Source organism: Hyperolius riggenbachi, chromosome 3, assembly GCF_040937935.1.
Source record: "Hyperolius riggenbachi isolate aHypRig1 chromosome 3, aHypRig1.pri, whole genome shotgun sequence".
In the NCBI taxonomy this organism is placed as follows: domain Eukaryota; kingdom Metazoa; phylum Chordata; class Amphibia; order Anura; family Hyperoliidae; genus Hyperolius; species Hyperolius riggenbachi.
The window spans coordinates 225,093,884-225,112,459 of NC_090648.1; the positions used below are offsets into that span (position 1 = coordinate 225,093,884).

Consider the following 18,576-nt stretch of genomic DNA (forward strand, 5'->3'; position numbering starts at 1 on the left):
TGGAAACTGTAGTGGGGTCAGGATCTACCTTAAAGTCCTTCCTGATGTACCGGTAGATCGCGATCTACCTAATGGGCACCCCTGCATTAGACTATGACTATGGTAGGATTAGATTGTGAGCTCCTCTCTGAGGACAGTCTGTGACATGACTATGTACTCTGTACAGGGCTGCAGAAGATGTCAGTGCTATATACAGTGGGTTGCAAAAGTATCCGGGCCCCCTTGAAGTTTTCCACCTTTTGTCACATCACTGCCACAAACATGCATCAATTTTATTGGAATTCCACGTGAAAGACCAATACAAAGTGGTGTACACGTGAGAAGTGGAGCGAAAATCACACATCATTCCAAACATTTTTTACAAATAAATAACTGCAAAGTGGGGTGTGCGTAATTATTCGGCCTCCTGAGTCAATACTTTGTAGAACCACTTTTTGCTGCCATTACAGCTGCCAGTCCTTTAGGGTATATCTCTACCAGCTTTGCACATCTAGAGACTGAAATCCTTGCCCATTCTTCTTTGCAAAACAACTCCAGCTCAGTCAGATTAGATGGACAGCGTTTGTGAACAGCAGTTTTCAGATCTTGCCACAGATTATCGATTGGATTTAGATCTGGACTTTGACTGGGCTATTCTATCACATGGATATGTTTTGTTTTAAACCATTCCATTGTTGCCCTGGCTTTATGTTTAGGGTCATTTTCCTGCTGGAAGGTGAACCTCCGCCCCAGTCTCAAATCTTTTGCAGTCTTCAAGAGGTTTTCTTCCAAGTTTGCCCTGTATTTGGCTCCATCCATATTCCCATCAACTCTGACCAGCTTCCCTGTCCTTGCTGAAGAGATGCACCCCCGAGCATGATGCTGCCACCACCATATTTGACAGTGGGGATGGTGTGTTCAGAGTAATGTGCAGTGTTAGTTTTCTGCCACACATAGCGTTTTGCATTTTGGCCAAAAAGTTCAATTTTGGTCTCATCTGACCAGAGCACCTTTTTCCACATGGTTGCTGTGTCCCCCACATGGCTTGGCATGGATTGCAAATGGGACTTCTTATGCTTTCTGTTAACAATGCCTTTATTCTTGCCACTCTTCCATAAAGGCCAACTTTGTACAGTGCATGACTAATAGTTGTCCTATGGACAGAGTCTCCCACCTGAGCTGTAGATCTCTGGAGCTCGTCCAGTGTCACCATGGGCCTCTTGACTGCATTTCTGATCAGCGCTCTCCTTGTTCGGCCTGTGAGTTTAGGTGGATGGCCTTGTCTTGGTAGGTGTACAGTTGTGCCATACTCCTTCCATTTCTGAATGATCGCTTGAACAGTGCTCCGTGGGATGTTCAAGGCTTTGGAAATCTTTTTGTAGCCTAAGCCTGGTTTAAATTTCTCAATAATTTGATCCCTGACCTGTCTTGTGTGTTCTTTGGACTTCACGGTGTTGATGCTCCCAATATTCTCTTAGACAACCTCTGAGGCCTTCACAGAGCAACTGTATTTGAACTGACATTAGATTACACACAGGTGCACTCTATTAGTCATTTGCACTCATCAGGCAATGTCTATAGGCAACTGACTGCACTCAGATCAAAGGGGGCCGAATAATTATACACACACCACTTTGCAGTTATTTATTTGTAAAAAATGTTTGGAATCATGTATGATTTTCTTCCCACTTCTCATGTGTACACCACTTTGTGTTGGTCTTTCATGTGGAATTCCAATAAAATTGATTCATGTTTGTGGCAGTAATATGACAAAATGTGGAAAACTTCAAGGGGGCTGAATACTTTTGCAACCCACTGTAAATACATAATAATAATATGGCAGGACATTAGACTATGACTATGGTAGGATTAGATTGTGAGCTCCTCTGAGGACAGTCAGTGACATGACTATGTACTATGTACAGGGCTGCAGAAGATGTCAGTGCAATATAAATACATAATAATAATATGGTAGGACATTAGACTATGACTATGGTAGGATTAGATTGTGAGCTCCTCTGAGGACAGTCAGTGACATGACTATGTACTCTGTAAAGTGCTGCAGGAGATGTCAATGCTATAGAAATATTTAATTATCACTTGTATATGAACAACTATCCATTATTGTACCTTTGTAAGAACCTTATAAACCACTGGGAGATCTACAATTACCAGCATTTCTTTGTGAAAATGAACTATAATTCCATACATGACACATACATAATCACAGTAGGACATGCTGGTACCTGTAGTTCCCCAGTGTGCACTGCAGTCTATGATTTGGTCAAGGAATAGGCAGCCTGAGCAACACCTTATACAGCAAGTCACTCTATTCACATCCTGATGACCTGGTCTCCCGCTGTGCGTCCCCCTCCCTGAGCTGCAGCCAGAATTTAACCTTTTGTGTGCTCAATCAGTGACTAAAGTTGTCCTGCTATTCACACAGCACCTTATCAGTCTGGAAGCCATCGGGTCTGGTGAGGAAATACAAATGTCCCTAGTGCTGCAAAGGACAAACGTAATGTAACTGTCTGGGGATTGATTTTCTCTAGCTGGAGCTCTGCATTCCTGGCATGACTTGGACACCTTGTTATTACCTCTTCCAACAGACAAGCTCTTCTGCTGTGTTTACTTTTGCTCTTTGGCACCTGGAGTGGCGGGACAGTAGAAGTGCACAGAGCAGGAGATTGCCAGATAACAATGAATAGGGACTGTCTGTCTACAAAACTCCTTATCCAGTGGCTCAGCCAGCAGTTGAAGTCATCAGAACCCTTGTGCACAGAATAGAAAGTTTTTCTCCGAACCCTTATTTTTCAGTAAAATAAACTTTTTTTTTTCCTGGAATGCGCTTCCCAGACTGCTCAGCGCCCTAGGCAGTTTGCTGGACTGTCTGTCTTTCGAAGCGCCTCTGTGCACAAGAGCAAAAGTAGCTGCTTGGAAAAAACTAGCTGCTTGAATTTAAAACACAGAAAAGTCGCAAAATGCAGATCGCATACAATTGCATACAAATGCACACAAATGCACAAATAACTTCCATGCCACTGAAATATAGTAGATGTGCGACAAACACAATTTCCGCAAAACACATGCAAATTCAAATAGTGTGACCCCTGCCTAACTCTTGATAAATTACAATTTTTTCATAATTGGCTCTTGTACATGTTAACACCAATAATTAACACTCTGGGAAATCATGTAATCATGTGTGCAAAGTTCAGTAGTGCATTTTATCAAACCACTGTAGGAGTGTTCAACTGTGATTACAGGCATTCCTGGGATTATCCACCTACAACGTCGTGTAAGCCTACTGCAATTCCAGCCTGCCTCTACATAGAAGAGAACATGACTGCAGAGGAGCCTTGCCTGCTGGAGAAGGGATTTATGTTTTTCGGCTTGCTAACAGCAATTTATGTACTCGGTAAACAAACACTGAGCGTACTGTATGGCTTGAGAGACCACATGCTCTCTGGATGGTGGAGGACCGACCTCAGACAGTATGGACGCTGGGCAGGTATGAATGAGTACACACTGTTTAGGGAGAGAAGCACTGTATGATGTTCGTACCTACAGTTTACAGGATCTTGATTGATTACACATCTATATTCTGTCATTTTGTGATTACATTTTTTTATTTGTGTACTTTATACTGTATTTTCTTTACATGGTATTTCAATGAACAGAAAACGTCACTGTAACACAATCATCTTCAAGGGAGCTGTCAATGTTGTTGCAATGTTACAGAGTAGCCAGGTAGCTCATGGTGACCCACAACCACTAGGAAATTATAAGGGCTACAAAGAGACCAAAATGCCCTCTCATATTTAGCAGTGCAGTTGTAAATGTAACGGATTGCTAAAGCAAAAGTCTACCAGATGTCTGCAGAGGAAGGAATGAGGGGGAGTTATTTGTTGCTGTACCCCACGCTGTACAACATGCAGTCAGAGCAAGGAATAAAAGCTAATCCTTTAATTATGAAGCATTATATTTTATTAAAATACAGAGACATTAAATGAAACCAGTAGTACTGTTGGTTTCTACCAATTCCCATTTCTTTTGTCTCCATCTGACAGATCTACGTACTTTAAATCAGACCAGGAAGTGAGGAAATTCTCTCAGAGTTTTACACAGACAACAATAAAAGCTTAAGGGAGATTCAATTTTAGGCTGAATAATGCTAAGATCTTGGATATGGGCATTCATCTTGTCTCAGTTGGAGTCAGGCAAGAAATAGGGGTAGTAACCAGAGCACAGTACAACCTGCAGTATTTTGTATTATTGGATTGTGTATATCATTGGGCTTATGTTTTTGTCTTCTTTCGCAGTTGTTACAGGTGCTACTGACGGCATAGGGAAAGCATATGCTCGAGAGGTAAGTGAGTCTGTGGTAGTGAGATAATGGAGGATTGAGATGGAACAAAATTTAGCTCCACATTAAATATTTTTGGGGAAAGGGTGATTTTGGTGTCACCCCAGTGACTTTCCTGAACACCAGCATGGGACCCCCTGTAGTGCATAAATTACCACTATGCAGAGATTCTTGTGCCACAGGTGACCTGTGTATCACATTATTTACTCCCCCATGCAGTTAATAAAGTCCTCCCCATGTCTACCCCAATAACTCACCTCGCATTGCATATTTTGGTGCCAGCCAGGAATAGAACTGCGCAGGTTGCATGATTTTAGGACTTGGTGGGAAGATAATTACTGCAGGATCTCAAGAGAAAGTGAACAGGGGTCAGCAGAAGGAAGTAGGGGTTAATTAAAGCAGCGGGGCAAGTAAATGTCTTATTACAGAATGGGGTCAGAAGATGGAAAAGGGGGGTCTGTGGTCACAAGAAGTGGTCCAGAGACTCCCTGGACCCTCGGTGGGACCACCATTCCAGCGCAGGGTCCCTCTTCATCTTCTGGCTGCTTTCCTGGTCATTAATGAGGGCATCCAGATTGGCCATGAAAGAGATGAATCCACACATGCCCAGTAGAATGAAGTCATTAATGCATGAATTTGTATTCTCCATGCACAGGCACTTTGTTCTACTGGGCATGCTCGGACCTTACCCGCACATGCCTAGTTCAGATGCGCTCGTCCATGTCGCACTCACAGCAAGAAGAAAAATAATTGGCTTGCGTGAGTCGAATAGGTATACTGAGCCTTTGTGCTGAAATGGTGAGCTGTAGAAATATCTAGAGGCTTCCAACTACTGAGGTAAGTAACTTTTCTTTGTTACTCAGTCTCAGACTATTTCATCCACTTTTATTGTATTCAGTGACACGCTGAAGTCCCCTTCCCATTTATATTTGTATATGATTTACCATGCACCCTCACCTTACAGTAAACTAACAGAATGTAAAAGGTGCTTCATGGTAGTATTATATTAGCTCTCTTATACAGTCATGGGTAAAAAAAATTGCACTCTTTCAGTTTTAAGGTTTCGGCTATAATAAAAAATCATCTGGTTCCAAAATTATTTAAATCTAACCTCAGGTGTAAACACATGACACATTTCATTGTGTCATTATTTATTTAACAAAAATGAAAACAAAAAATCAAGCCAAAATGGAGAAGACATGTGTGAAAAATTAACGCTAGCTTTTAGAACCACCTTTAGCAGCAGTGACTGGAAGTAATTGTTTTCTGTGCGAATTTACCAGTCTTCCACATGATCATTGAGGAATTTTGGCCCACTCTCCTTTACAACATTGCTTCAGTTCTTTAAAGGACAACCGAGGTGACATGTGACATGATGAGATAGACATGTGTATGTATAGTGCCAAGCGCACAAATAACTAGGCTGTGTTCCTTTTTTTCTTTCTCTGCCTGAAAGAGTTAAACATCAGGTTTGCAAATGACAGTTTCTGTCTGGGTCGGGATGGGGTCGGACTGGGTCGGACTATAGCATAACCCTTACCGATAAGAAAATTACAGCCATAAGAGAGCAGGAAAGAGATACAAAGGATCAGTAATTCATAGATTTGAGCTCTAGCATACTACAGTGAAGGTGTTATTGAGCAGAGACAATGCAACAATAAAAACTTAAACACTATATTTAAATACAAACTAAAACTGTAGGATATCCAAAAAAGTCATTTTTAGGAGAAGAAGGATAGATACAATTGATTTTCTCATCAGTTTATTTTCACCTTGGATGTCCTTTAAGGACTGTTGTAGATTTGCTGGTGTGCTTTGAAGCGTTGCCCTTTTGCATGATCTATTTGTTACCGAGATTTAGCTGTTGCACAAGATAGCCTTACATTTGACTCTATATTACTTTGAAATACAGAGGAACTCAATTAATACAAAGTATTCAGGCCCTGTAGTTGCAAAAGAAATCCAAATCATCACCCCTCTGCCACTGTGCTTTACAGCTGGTATGTGTAAGAAGGTGGAGAAGGTGCACTACTAGTATGAATGGCTGATGTGCCAGGCCCCGTCCGGCAGCACTCAGGATATATAATGATACTTCAGAGATAGGAGGCTGGCACTGTCATAAGTTTCAGTATAGCTTGACAGTTACATGGAGCTTTTACAAAAACATTTCCAGCTAACCATCTCTATTTCAAGTTTTAGTGTTTCTAACATGTATCAAATGTGTCATGTTAGAAGCTGGTAGGAGAAGCTCCTTAGCTGGTATGAAATTTTTGTGCTGATATGCTCTGTTTGTTTGTTTTTTTGCCAAATGAGGCACTGTGAACTACGGACATAAATCTCCACTTTTGTCTTGCTTTGTTTAGATACAAATTTGCAAACCTACCGTAAGCCATTCTCCCATTTTTGTATAGATAGAAGAGGCTTTCTCATGGCAGCTCTTCCAAATGTACCAGTTTAGTAATTTTCTAATTGAACAATCATGACTAACATTCAACATGCTAAACTTTTGGACCGAGGTGATTGGACAGCCTGGCCTTGGGGTGAATTTGCTGGAAATTCCACTCCTGAGAAGGTTGGCAGCTGTCTTAACTGTTTTTTCAGTGGGAATAATGTTTCCCTTTGTAGAATGATGAACTTTAAATTGTTTTGAAGTGACCTTATAACATTCTCCATATCGATGGTCAGCATCATTGCTGATGTCTTTCCTCTTCGGCATTCTGTGAACACACACTTAAGTGCTCCAGGCCAATAAAATGCCAAAACATCTGCTTCTTATAAAGGTGGCCATACTTACCAATTATTCATGTATCAAGTGCATTTAATTAGCAGTACCTGGCTACTACTTAAAGTGGACCCAAACAAAAAATACAAGATTTCAGAAATAAAATCTATTTTCTAATTTTATAATAATAAATAGCAGCCTTTTTTCAGCTGCATGATGACAAATATAAAATATTTTACATTTATTGGAGGAACCCCTCCCTTCCTTTCATATTGCCGGCAAATAATCCGGCAAACTGGTGGAGTAGGTGGTGTCCAGCAAAGGAGGAATTGCTAATGGATGCCCCCAGTATAACCCTAGTTATGCAAAGAGGAGGGTGAAAAGCATGCACTGAAATGCTCATAGGCTTGAAGGAGTGTTTATTTATCTTTGTATGTGTCAGAGTGGTGCAACTAAATATTTTGAATTAAAAATAATGTTTGGTTTGGGTCCGCTTTAAAGAGACTCTGAAGTCTCTTTTTTCCCCTGCTTTTGTCATAAATTCCTGTTAAGCATGAATGCCCCCCTTGAGCCGCATTCCCACAGCAGATGGGTGATTTATTGCTGTGTAATTGACCTGAAAAATTCTACGACATCGCATGTCGCAGATTTTGCTGCCCTGACACGCAGGGCTTCTCTTCCTGGAGAGGCTGAGCTTTGAGCTGTAGCTCAGCCTCTCCGCAATCAATCTCCAAGGGTCTCCGCCTCCTCTCCGCCCCTCTCAGTGAAAGGAAGACTGAGAGGGGCGGGGAAAGGTGGCGATCAGAGGAGAATGACTGGGGAGGAGGCAGAGCTACAGCTGAAGCTCTGCCTCATTGAGGAAGTGAAGCCCTGTGAGCTTCTGAGCTCTGCAGGGCTATTAAACAGCAATAAATCACCCATCTGTCGCAGGGATGCGGCGATTCAACAGGAACATTCATGCTGAACAGGAATTTATGACAAAAACATGTAAAAAAAAAGAGACTTCAGAGTCTCTTTAAATCCTATGGAAATGGTAGTGGTGTACTTAATTGTTCACACACTACTTCTGCATATTGATTTAGTCCTTGTTAAACAAATAATTAAAACAGGTTTGAAAATGAAAAAATGGGTATTTTCTGCATTTACACCTAATTTTTCCCCATAAAATAGTTTTGTGGGAAAAATATTACCCAAAGAAAGCCTAGATTGTACTGGAAAAAAAACAAGATATATATCACTAAGATGGCATCAGTAACCTGAACGGTAACCTTGAACAGTAAAAACCAGTTAAAGAATACATGAACTGAGAAGAAAATATGAAGCTTTGCTGCTCTTCCAGCCCCTATAAGTCCTTGCCACAGTTCTGCTGTGCTGCAGAGTCCTGCTGTCAGCCTCACAGTGATTGCTGAGCGGGTCGGCACAATGATGCATAACAACAGAAATGTTGTGATGGCCACTGCTTGTGAAGCAGAAATTATATTATGGTGTTCAGGCATGTTGGGGACAAATAATACTTACGCTGTCAGCAGTCTGCCTGTAGTCAACACTGAGAACGGTGCATGTGGGGTACAGCAGGGATCAGACATGGCCTCCTGCCTGCACTGTGGGTGGGCAGCTTGGGGATCACAAACATGAGCAGATGTCTGCATTGTAAGCAGGTAATTAGGCACACAGTAGATGAGCACTGGGCTTGAGATTACATTGGACTGCAGAGAGTAATGGCTGTGTGTCTCTCTGCAACCTGTTTACCAGCTAACTCACCTATCATTCTTTCATCATTTTTTTCTCCTCTTGTTGTTCTGCCCACAAACCCTCTCCCTTTGTTTTCACCCTCTTTCTCCCACTTGCCCTCCCTTTCCTTCCCCAATTTGCGCACTTTTCTAACCTGCATACTTCAGCAGGCAGTTCTCTCCCAAAGTTCCACACTGCACACCCTCTCACTACTATAACAGCAGGTTATACAGAGAAATTCACAAATATTTGTATTGCCAGTTAGATATACTCTCTATAAATAATACTGACTTATTTCCTAGCTTGCAAAGAGAGGTCTTGACATTGTGCTAATGAGCCGAACCCTGGAGAAGCTGAAGAAAGTGGCCACAGAGATAGGTAAGAGACCTTTACTTGTGGCTAAATTTAATGGCACTGGGGTTACACGTTTGAATTCCTGTTACACTATATGAAGGGTGTTTATATGTTCTTTGTGTTTATGTTTTGTATTTGTTTCTCTAAGGTACAATGATCTCTTCTGTCTGCCCAAAAAAAATACATGACTCGATTAAAGGATAACTTTGCCCTGGACTCATAATGACATTAGATTGTGAGCCCTACAGAGCGTCATTTAGTAGTGTACATTTAATAGCGCTGCAAGTGAAAATGGGTGCGCAATAATGGTAATAGAATATCCACAATTTTACTGATAATCTATTATTCATTGTAGTAGAATATCTGTAATTTTACCAATATTTTACTATGTCCTAACCTAGCCCTATTCTCACGAAAAAAACTTCCATCTTGATACCTAACACTAACCATTACCCTCAGATGGTGCCTAACACTAAAACTTCTTTGGTAGGTGGCTAACCTTAACCTCTCTCCCATGCCAAACCCTCGGTGGGTAACCAACCTTAACTCCTCCGCTGTTAACTGTAGATGGGCGCCTAACCCTAACCCTAAAGATCTGCACCCACTATATATTATAGCTACAATTTGCAGCGTGGGTGGCCCAGGAACCCACCATTTTATCAGGCAAGTCCCATGCCCAAATTTACATGTATTAACAAGTTTTTAATGGGCATCTATGACAGTGCCAAAATGTAACAACAAAGTATCACGCCCAAATATATGAGTCCCCAGTTGGTAACGTGACTTGAACAATGTTCTATAAACACTGATAGAATGTGTTGGGCTATAGAAATGTATAATAATGATGATAATTGAAAGAGAAAATAACATCCAAACAGATACAGTTATGCACAAGGTAAAATAAGATACCTCCAGTACTAGAATATGGTTGATGTAGAGTATAAGAACTTGTAGTAAAGAGATAAAAATAAATACTTAGAAATTGCTCATAGCAATCAATAGGTATTTTACTTCATGTTTTCATAGCATGGAAGAAGCAGATGCTTAGGGAACTGTGTGATGCATGTCTGTATAACATCGTTGTCTTGAAAACAGCCGTTTGCTCACCCATGTACGCTGCTGTATCAGATAATTCAGCACTAGAGCATCCTAATAGAACGAAAGCAGGTTGACAGCAACCTTTGCCTCTATTCAAGAAGTTTTGCAGGAATCGAGTCTGAAGGAGGTTTATTAGCTGAAAGCTTGCTCTTTTTCTCTTAAGTTAGCCAATAAATGGTATCATCCTAATTCATATAGCCAATAAATGGTATCATCCTAATTCATATAGCCAATAAATGGTATCATCCTAATTCAAAACGTCTTGTTTTTACTCATGGCTAACACAGTACAATACTCTACTGCTATCCAGAGGTGTAACAAGAAATCACTAGGCCCCCCTGCAAAACTTTTGGTGGGGTCCCCTCCCCCCACCCTTTCTGCATAGGTAAACTGAGAACTCATGTTCTTCAATTGGCTAGTGAACACTTGAATGTGTCTTCCCCATGCAGATAAAAACAGCAGTGAAGCAATGCACACATTTTCTCTATAATTGCATTAGCTTCAGTGATAAAATATGCATGTTTTCACACATACAGACACACATGGTGTGCAGAAAACGCATACAGAAAACCGACAGACCAGAGTGCTCCCAGCCTCAGCTTATTATACTTACTCTGTCCTCCTCTGATGGAGTAGAACTGGTTTGGCAGACATCTCCAGCATAACTACAGTACAGAGCAATTGGGGAGTGGTAGAGAGGTTGGGGGCTGGGCACTGTAAACAAGAGCCTGCAGCCCACTAAATAGGGACTGTCTACAAATCTTTATCTACAACACTTTGTCTGATTCAATATCAGTGGCTGAGCAGATGCAGTCATTAGAACAATTGTGCAGAGAGCAGAACGTTTTTCTCTTCGTGCCCTTAGTTGTCAGTCTCTCAGGACAGGTAAAAGAGACTTCTCACCCCACGGGGCACCCTGCAGCTGCATCCCTTGCAGGGTCTATTGTTACACCCCTGCTGCTATAACTTTATTCAACTCAACTTAAATTCTTACATACATGCAATGTTCATAGGCTGAGCTACTTCTGGTTATAGCTCTGCCTGTAAGCAGGTAAGCTGTGGCTATGGTAACTATAATGCAATTCATGCTTTCTGGGCTGGGATCAGCAGGAACTAGAGCTTAGTGTACAAATGCCAGACAAATTCTTTGTGAAAGAGTTGATTAAAGTGATGCAAACATTTCATATGGATTTTTAACAAAGGACATAAAAATAGCTTAGTAGCATGGGGCCCCCATGTTCTTTCATGTGTTCACTGCTGTTTTAATTGTTCTGTGTTCCTTCATCTTGTGACTACCAGACTATTGTGTATAAAGGAATTGATGGAACTCAGAGAGAGGTGTGTGGGATGAATGCTCGGTGAGAACTGGGGAAATTAATGGTTACTCATGAACACATTTGTACTTGTAACCAAAATATAAAAATACAATATGTTTGTGCGCTCACTCACAAATGTCCCAAAAAGCTATCCCCAATTGGAACAGCTATAGTCCCTTTACTTAGCTAGAAAAGTTCTTTTTTTGGATCGCAGCGTCAGTCACCAAGCATGTGGCGTAAATCCTGATATTCCTCCAAAGACACTGCGCTCTCTCCTTCAGAAGTTCCTTCCTCCAAAGATGTTACTCAGAGAAAAAGAGAAAAAACGCACCATAGCATAATACTGTTTTAAATATATTGCCTCTTCCCACAACACCCAGTGCTGCAAATGATATCCGTGTACATCCACCAGTATACAGGGTCTCACAGGTCCTCACCATATATAGTGGCTGCCAGATCACAGACAGCTATAAGCGCCTCCACACAACAAACAGAAAGTGCCCAGCTCCTTATTGTATCCAGGTGTCCCAACAAGCACACGTGGCCTCTCACCTTGTCCGCTGCCGTAGTAAATTGTAGTAAAATAGTGCACTCACATGTTTCCAAAGATAAACAAGCATAGCACAAAATCAACTGTTGATTTTATGCTATGCTTGTTTATCTTTGGAAACATGTGAGTGCACTATTTTACTACAATTTTAAATAAATCGATGGTTTTATGCTATGAGAGGCTCTTCAGTCACTAGGTCAAACGAGGGGACTGCCCTTAGGATGATCTGTTTGGTGGAATTATGATGCTGATGGGACAGACAAGTGCATTTGCTGTCTTATAACTTGGACGGCAGCGGACAAGGTGAGAGGCCACGTGTGCTTGTTGGGACACCTGGATACAATAAGGAGCTGGGCACTTTCTGTTTGTTGTGTGGAGGCGCTTATAGCTGTCTGTGATCTGGCAGCCACTATATATGGTGAGGACCTGTGAGACCCTGTATACTGGTGGATGTACATGGATATCATTTGCAGCACTGGGTGTTGTGGGAAGAGGCAATATACTTAAAACAGTATTATGCTATGGTGCGTTTTTTCTCTTTTTCTCTGAGTAACATTTGTACTTGTGCACATGCAGTTTTTCTGTGCATCCTGCATTTTCTTCTCATGGCATGAAGAATTCTATCACATTTGGGGTGCTTAACCACTTGCCGACCGCACGCTTATACCGTGCGTCGGCAAAGTGGCAGCTGCAGGCTAATTAATCAGGAAGCAGCCGCTCGCGCGAGCGGCTGCTTCCTGTCAATTCACGGCGGGGGGCTCCGTGAATAGCCTGCGGGCCGCCGATGGCGGCTCGCAGGCTAAATGTAAACACAAGCGGAAATAATCCGCTTTGTTTACATTTGTACGGCGCTGCTGCGCAGCAGCGCCGTAAGGCAGATCGGCGATCCCCGGCCAATCAGCGGCCGGGGATCGCCTCCATGTGACAGGGGACGTCCTGTCACTGGCTGCACAGGACGGATAGCGTCCTGTGCAGCCTCGATCGCCGGGGGGGCAGCAAGTAGGAGAGGGAGGGGGGAATTTCGCCGCGGAGGGGGGCTTTGAGGTGCCCCCCCCCCGCAACACCCAGCAGGCAGAAGAGATCAGACCCCCCCAGCACATTATCCCCATAGGGGGGAAAAAGGGGGGGCAATCTGATCTCTCTGCCTGCTACCTGATCTGTGCTGGGGGCTGCAGAGCCCACCCAGCACAGATCAGTAAAAACAGCGCTGGTCCTTAAGGGGGGGTAAAGGGTGGGTCATCAAGTGGTTAAAGGGAACCTGAAAAGAGAGACATATGTAGACTGCCATATTTTATTTCCTTTTAACCTCCTTGACGGTAACCCCGTGTGTGACACGGGGTAAGCCGCCGGAGGGTGCCGCTCAGGCCCTGCTGGGCCGATTTTAATAATTTTTTTTTTGCTGGACGCAGCTAGCACTTTGCTAGCTGCGCCAGCACTCTGATCGCCGCCGGCCCCTTTGCGATCGCCGCTATCTGCTGCGGCGCGGGCCCCCCCCCCCCTCCAGACCCCAGCGCTGCCTGGCCAATCAGTGCCAGGCAGCGCCGAGGGGTGGCCCGGGACTCCCAATGACGTCCCGACGTCAGTGACGTCGGTGACGTCATCCCGCCCCGTCGCCATGGCGACGGGGGAAGCCCTCCAGGAAATCCCGTTCTATGAACGGGATTTCCTGATCGGAGATCGCCGAAGGCGATCGAAGCGGGCGGGGGGGTGCCGCTCAGCAGCGGCTATCATGTAGCGAGCCCTCGGCTCGCTACATGATTAAAAAAATTTTTTTTTAAAAAAAACCTGCTGCGCTCCCTCCTGGCGGTATTTTTCATACCGCCAAGGAGGTTAAACAATACCAGTTGCCTGGCTATCCTGCTGATCCTTTGCCTCTAATACTTTTAGCCATAGACCCCGAACAAGCATGCAGCAGATCAGCTGCCTGCATGTTTCTGCTGTTATTCAGACACTATCGCAGCCAAATAGATCAGCAGGGCTGCCAGGCACCTGGTATTGTTTAAAAGGAAATACATATGGCAGCCTCCATACACCTCTCAAATAATAATATTTCTCATGAGAGAGCAGCTTCACTGGATGTCAATTATTTCAGTCTAGCTGGCATGCTACTTCTCTTCTCAAGATATCATTGCAATACAACATTAGGACATAGATTTGTACAATAAAAATGAGTATGTATAACATATTAACAAATATACAAACTGTATTCAATTTGAACATACAAAGTGAGACAAACATGCTAAAATCAAATAAGAATGATATTGCGGAGCTCTATAAATTTCAATCTGGCCAGAATGGGCAAACAATGTCTGCTATTTCCTCTGATGCTGTAAGGATACCCCAGTGTCTTGATACCACCTCACTTAGTTCTTCTCAGTCTGATCCATATCAGTCTCAAAAAGTCCCTCTCGACAACCCCCCAGATTTACTATTGGCTAATAATAACTTGTTTCACCGTGAGCAAGTAAATGATTGGTTATACTTGATGGCACAAAGGCTTTTGTTTTATGTATAGGAAAATAAAACATTGGTTACATGTTGGATTTTTATGACAACTTTCATTTAGAGATCATAAATTTGGAAGGAGAAGATTTCTGTTACAGATTGTACAATACATTTTCTAGCATTCTGCTCAAATATTGACAGTTAGGTGAGAGCATTGATTGGGAAAGTACAGTCTGCCTCAATAACTTTAGAATTTGCATCTATTTACTTAAAAGGTACTAACAAAAGTGGAATTTTGAGAATACTGGTGACTGACAGTTGTTGGTTGTTAATAACTTCTTGTTGTGTGCTTAATTTAAGAGCAAGACTTTGGACGCAAAACTCAGATTATCCAGGTGGATTTTACCAGGGATTCGCATATATATCAGAAGATCAAAGAGGAATTGAAAGAACTGGAGATTGGAATTCTGGGTAATGAATGGCATGATGGCTTAATATGTGCGGTATTTATAGAATATTTCATTACTGGGTTGATTCATTAATAGCTAAAAAGGATGCTATTCCTCATGCATTCATTTGTGCAGTGCAACACACGTTACAGGGTGCTTGAGGTAGTCTACCATAGATATAATCCACTATTCTAGCAGGGACATTATCCATCAATTCAGCAGGGACATTTCCAGGAACATTATTTTTATTCATTCACCGGGAACATACAGTCAAAAACCTGCATGGTTCTTGCCTTTTGCATGATCGCTAACTCAGTACAGGATGAAGCCTTTAAAGCATTGCTATCATATAAATAGCGGGGTCTGAACCCTCTAAAACAGTAAGTATAGATTGATGGTATACCCGAGCACTCAATGTTTGATTTTATATAAAAAAAATTGTATTTGCTTATCATACAATATATATATATATATATATATATATACAAAATATGAACAGTTCCAAATAGTGTTTCCTTAGTACAGTATTCCATCTCATCAGGCCTTTATAGCCAAGCAATCTTGAATCTTCTAAGTAAATTCAAAAAAAGAATTATAACACTTGTGTAGAATAGGATAAAAAACAGTGTCATTTGCATTGGCAGCTGTGTAAAAACGTGTAGTAATATTCTTGAAAAAAATAACAAAAAAAAATAGCTACTAAAATAACTTCATGCTGCTAGTATCTTAACAGAACCTAATGCTGAAAAATTAATAAAGTAAATCACCAGAATATTAAGCATATTACCCCCTTCTCTGTCATATAGAACCACATGTGGGAAAGTAGCTTTAGGAGCTATTTTTATAGTCACTAGATGCAATATGGCTGCTTAATTTGGAATTTCCCTCAATCTCTGGTTCTGATTGGCTGAAATTTCCATGCATCACTCTTTATCTTGTTTTGAATAGTTAACATTTAATTAATCTTATTTACAAATTCCTTATTTAACTTATCTGTAGGAATTGACGTAGTTTGGGATATTTATACACACTGACATTTGCTTATAGGGTTAATTTGACGTCTTTAATTAAAAATGGATGCCACCAGCCATCTTATCTACAATCTCTCTGACCTGCTGTTTGACTTATTTGCCCCAGACATTAGGACTTTTAAATGATCTTAATCTATCTTTTTAAAACGCGCTTCTGATAATATGTCCCTCTACTAATTAGTTTGGAATGTGTCTGTCCTTTTCCAGAAATGGAACAGGGCTTCAAATATACGTATTTAAATATAAAGCTTATTGTATAATTCCTCTTAAAAACAATTACTCATAAGATATAATTGCATATTAAAACTTAATAATTAAAAAAAAAATCCATATTTGTTTTAATAAAGATGAGAAAAACCGGCAAGTGGCATAATAAGACAATAGGAAAAAAAAAACCCTTGATAGGATACGATTATTGTTTACATTCCAGAATGCCTCAAAATGAAAACATGACATAATAATATTCTTGCCAATATGCATCTCAAACTTTTACTGGCAGAATTCAGCATTTAAATGTATTTCAAAGCTATAAATTCTATTATATGTCATTATAGGGTTTAACAATAATTATTTCTTCTTTTGAAGGAGTGTATTGATTATTAATCATATTTATACGTAATATAACAAAGTATATGCTTGTATGCTTGCTGCAGTAACGTGATTTTTAAACTTCTTTTCAGTATTCACACAATACGCTTATCTATAACCTTGGCATTTTAAAGACGCTTGTAATATAAACAAAATGTTCTAGCTTCTGTAACTATGTTTCACTGTCTAAAATTCACTGTCTAAAAGTCCCAGAGCAACACTTTAAAAAAGTATTCTAACTTCACAGTCTTACATTGAAGTTTTGCATTGCACATTAAAACTTGAAACATATACGGTACATATGACAGCTTTTCCTGCATAAACAAACTACAAGAATTCCACAATACCAGAGACACTAACCATCACCTCTGACCTACTAACTCACCATCGCCCAATACATCCCAAGTGCCATTACCAGGGACATTGCTTACAATACGACAAGTATTGCCTGGGACATTAGCAGAGACATTTCCCACTGTGCAACCACGGACATTGTCAAACAATAGCAAATACATTAGTTGGGACTTTACCCATAATGACACCATGAACAATTATATCTAGTATACCACTAGTTACATTACAGAGTGCATTAACAGTGACATTTTCTAACATTTCCCACTATTTGACTAGGGACATGTAATCCTTGCACCCATCTTGCCTATTTTATGCATCATCAATGTATTTCCTGCAAAGTGCTCAATGGGCTTTAAGTCTTTATATTTTTATTCATACTTGCAAACCACTCCCAAACAATACTTGAAGCTTTATTCACTTGTGTTGAGCAATGTTTGCATCATTGTTTAGTTACTTTTAATATATATATATATATATATATATATATATATATATATATATATATATATATATATATATCAAAGCTTAATTTATACAAACCAATAGAGCAGACATAGAGTTGATACCTACTGTTTTATCTGCATAGTCCTTCTCAACATTTTCTGGTCTTGATCTAGTGCTGCCTGTCAACCCTATTTATTGATGCCTGTAACCCTATTTATTGTCCAGCACTGCGTAATATGTTTTGCATTTTATAAATACAAAATAATAATAATAATAATGTTTCAGAAAGCACCGCACCCAAATCCAGAGCTCAGACATACTGCACCAATACATTGTGCTGTTAAATACTGACATTTACAGAGAATATTGTGCTGTTGTGTGAAATACTTACAGTATGTTTTCAGTAATCTACTGTATTGATCTCTAGCATTGGGAAGTGTCTCTTAATACTGAACCCACTCATGTCTTTATTTTCCTTGGTAGTAAACAATGTAGGTATGAAAATATCAGAAGCTTCGACTGTATTTCTGGATGCACCTAATTTAGATCAGGTATGGCCTTCTTCATAAGAAATCAATTAATACAAAACTATCATTTATGTGTGTGGAATACTGGACCTGATGCACTACACGCTGGTAAAGTCCATGTGTGCACGCAGCGCACGTCAGTTTTACCATTACTATTGCCACTAGAACACCGCCCACCAACCCATTAGCACCACACCCATTACCAGGATAATGTGTGCATTTCTATGGTAATGATTCACTAGGCGTAATGTGGATTACCATAGGAACACACACAAGTCTATGGACTTTCAGGTTATCATGCAGATCGCTCACTATGTGCACATAGTGTGCATGAGCCCAGTATCCCATGTGACACTAATGGGTTAACAGGCGGCATTACTAAAGGGTAAAATTGCTGTGTGCTACCTGCACACAGAAACGTTACCAGCCAGCGTATAGTGCATCAGGCCCTCTATACGTTACCCTTTTTAAGGGACAATGCATTTTCATATATGACTAAAATGTTTTACATGTACAATGCATTGAGTAAATAAGGATATTCTTCACTTGTATATTAATTAGATGCTGAACAAAACAATCAATTGCAACATCATGTCGGTATTATGGGTAAGTGTAATTAGTT

General features: G+C 40.8%; 1 protein-coding gene across 1 annotated transcript in view; it reads left to right on the forward strand.

The window, feature by feature from the left end:
• Positions 1-3,320: 3,320 nt before the first annotated feature.
• The window catches only part of LOC137561329 (very-long-chain 3-oxoacyl-CoA reductase-like), a 42,013-nt gene continuing 26,757 nt past the window's right edge, over positions 3,321-18,576 (forward strand). Inside the window, exons 1-6 of the mRNA XM_068272612.1 lie at positions 3,321-3,490; positions 4,302-4,348; positions 9,101-9,176; positions 14,922-15,032; positions 17,911-17,978; positions 18,516-18,560. Coding sequence (XP_068128713.1) covers positions 3,322-3,490; positions 4,302-4,348; positions 9,101-9,176; positions 14,922-15,032; positions 17,911-17,978; positions 18,516-18,560 — 516 coding nt within the window. The 5' untranslated portion in view covers position 3,321. The remainder of the gene's footprint in view (positions 3,491-4,301; positions 4,349-9,100; positions 9,177-14,921; positions 15,033-17,910; positions 17,979-18,515; positions 18,561-18,576) is intronic.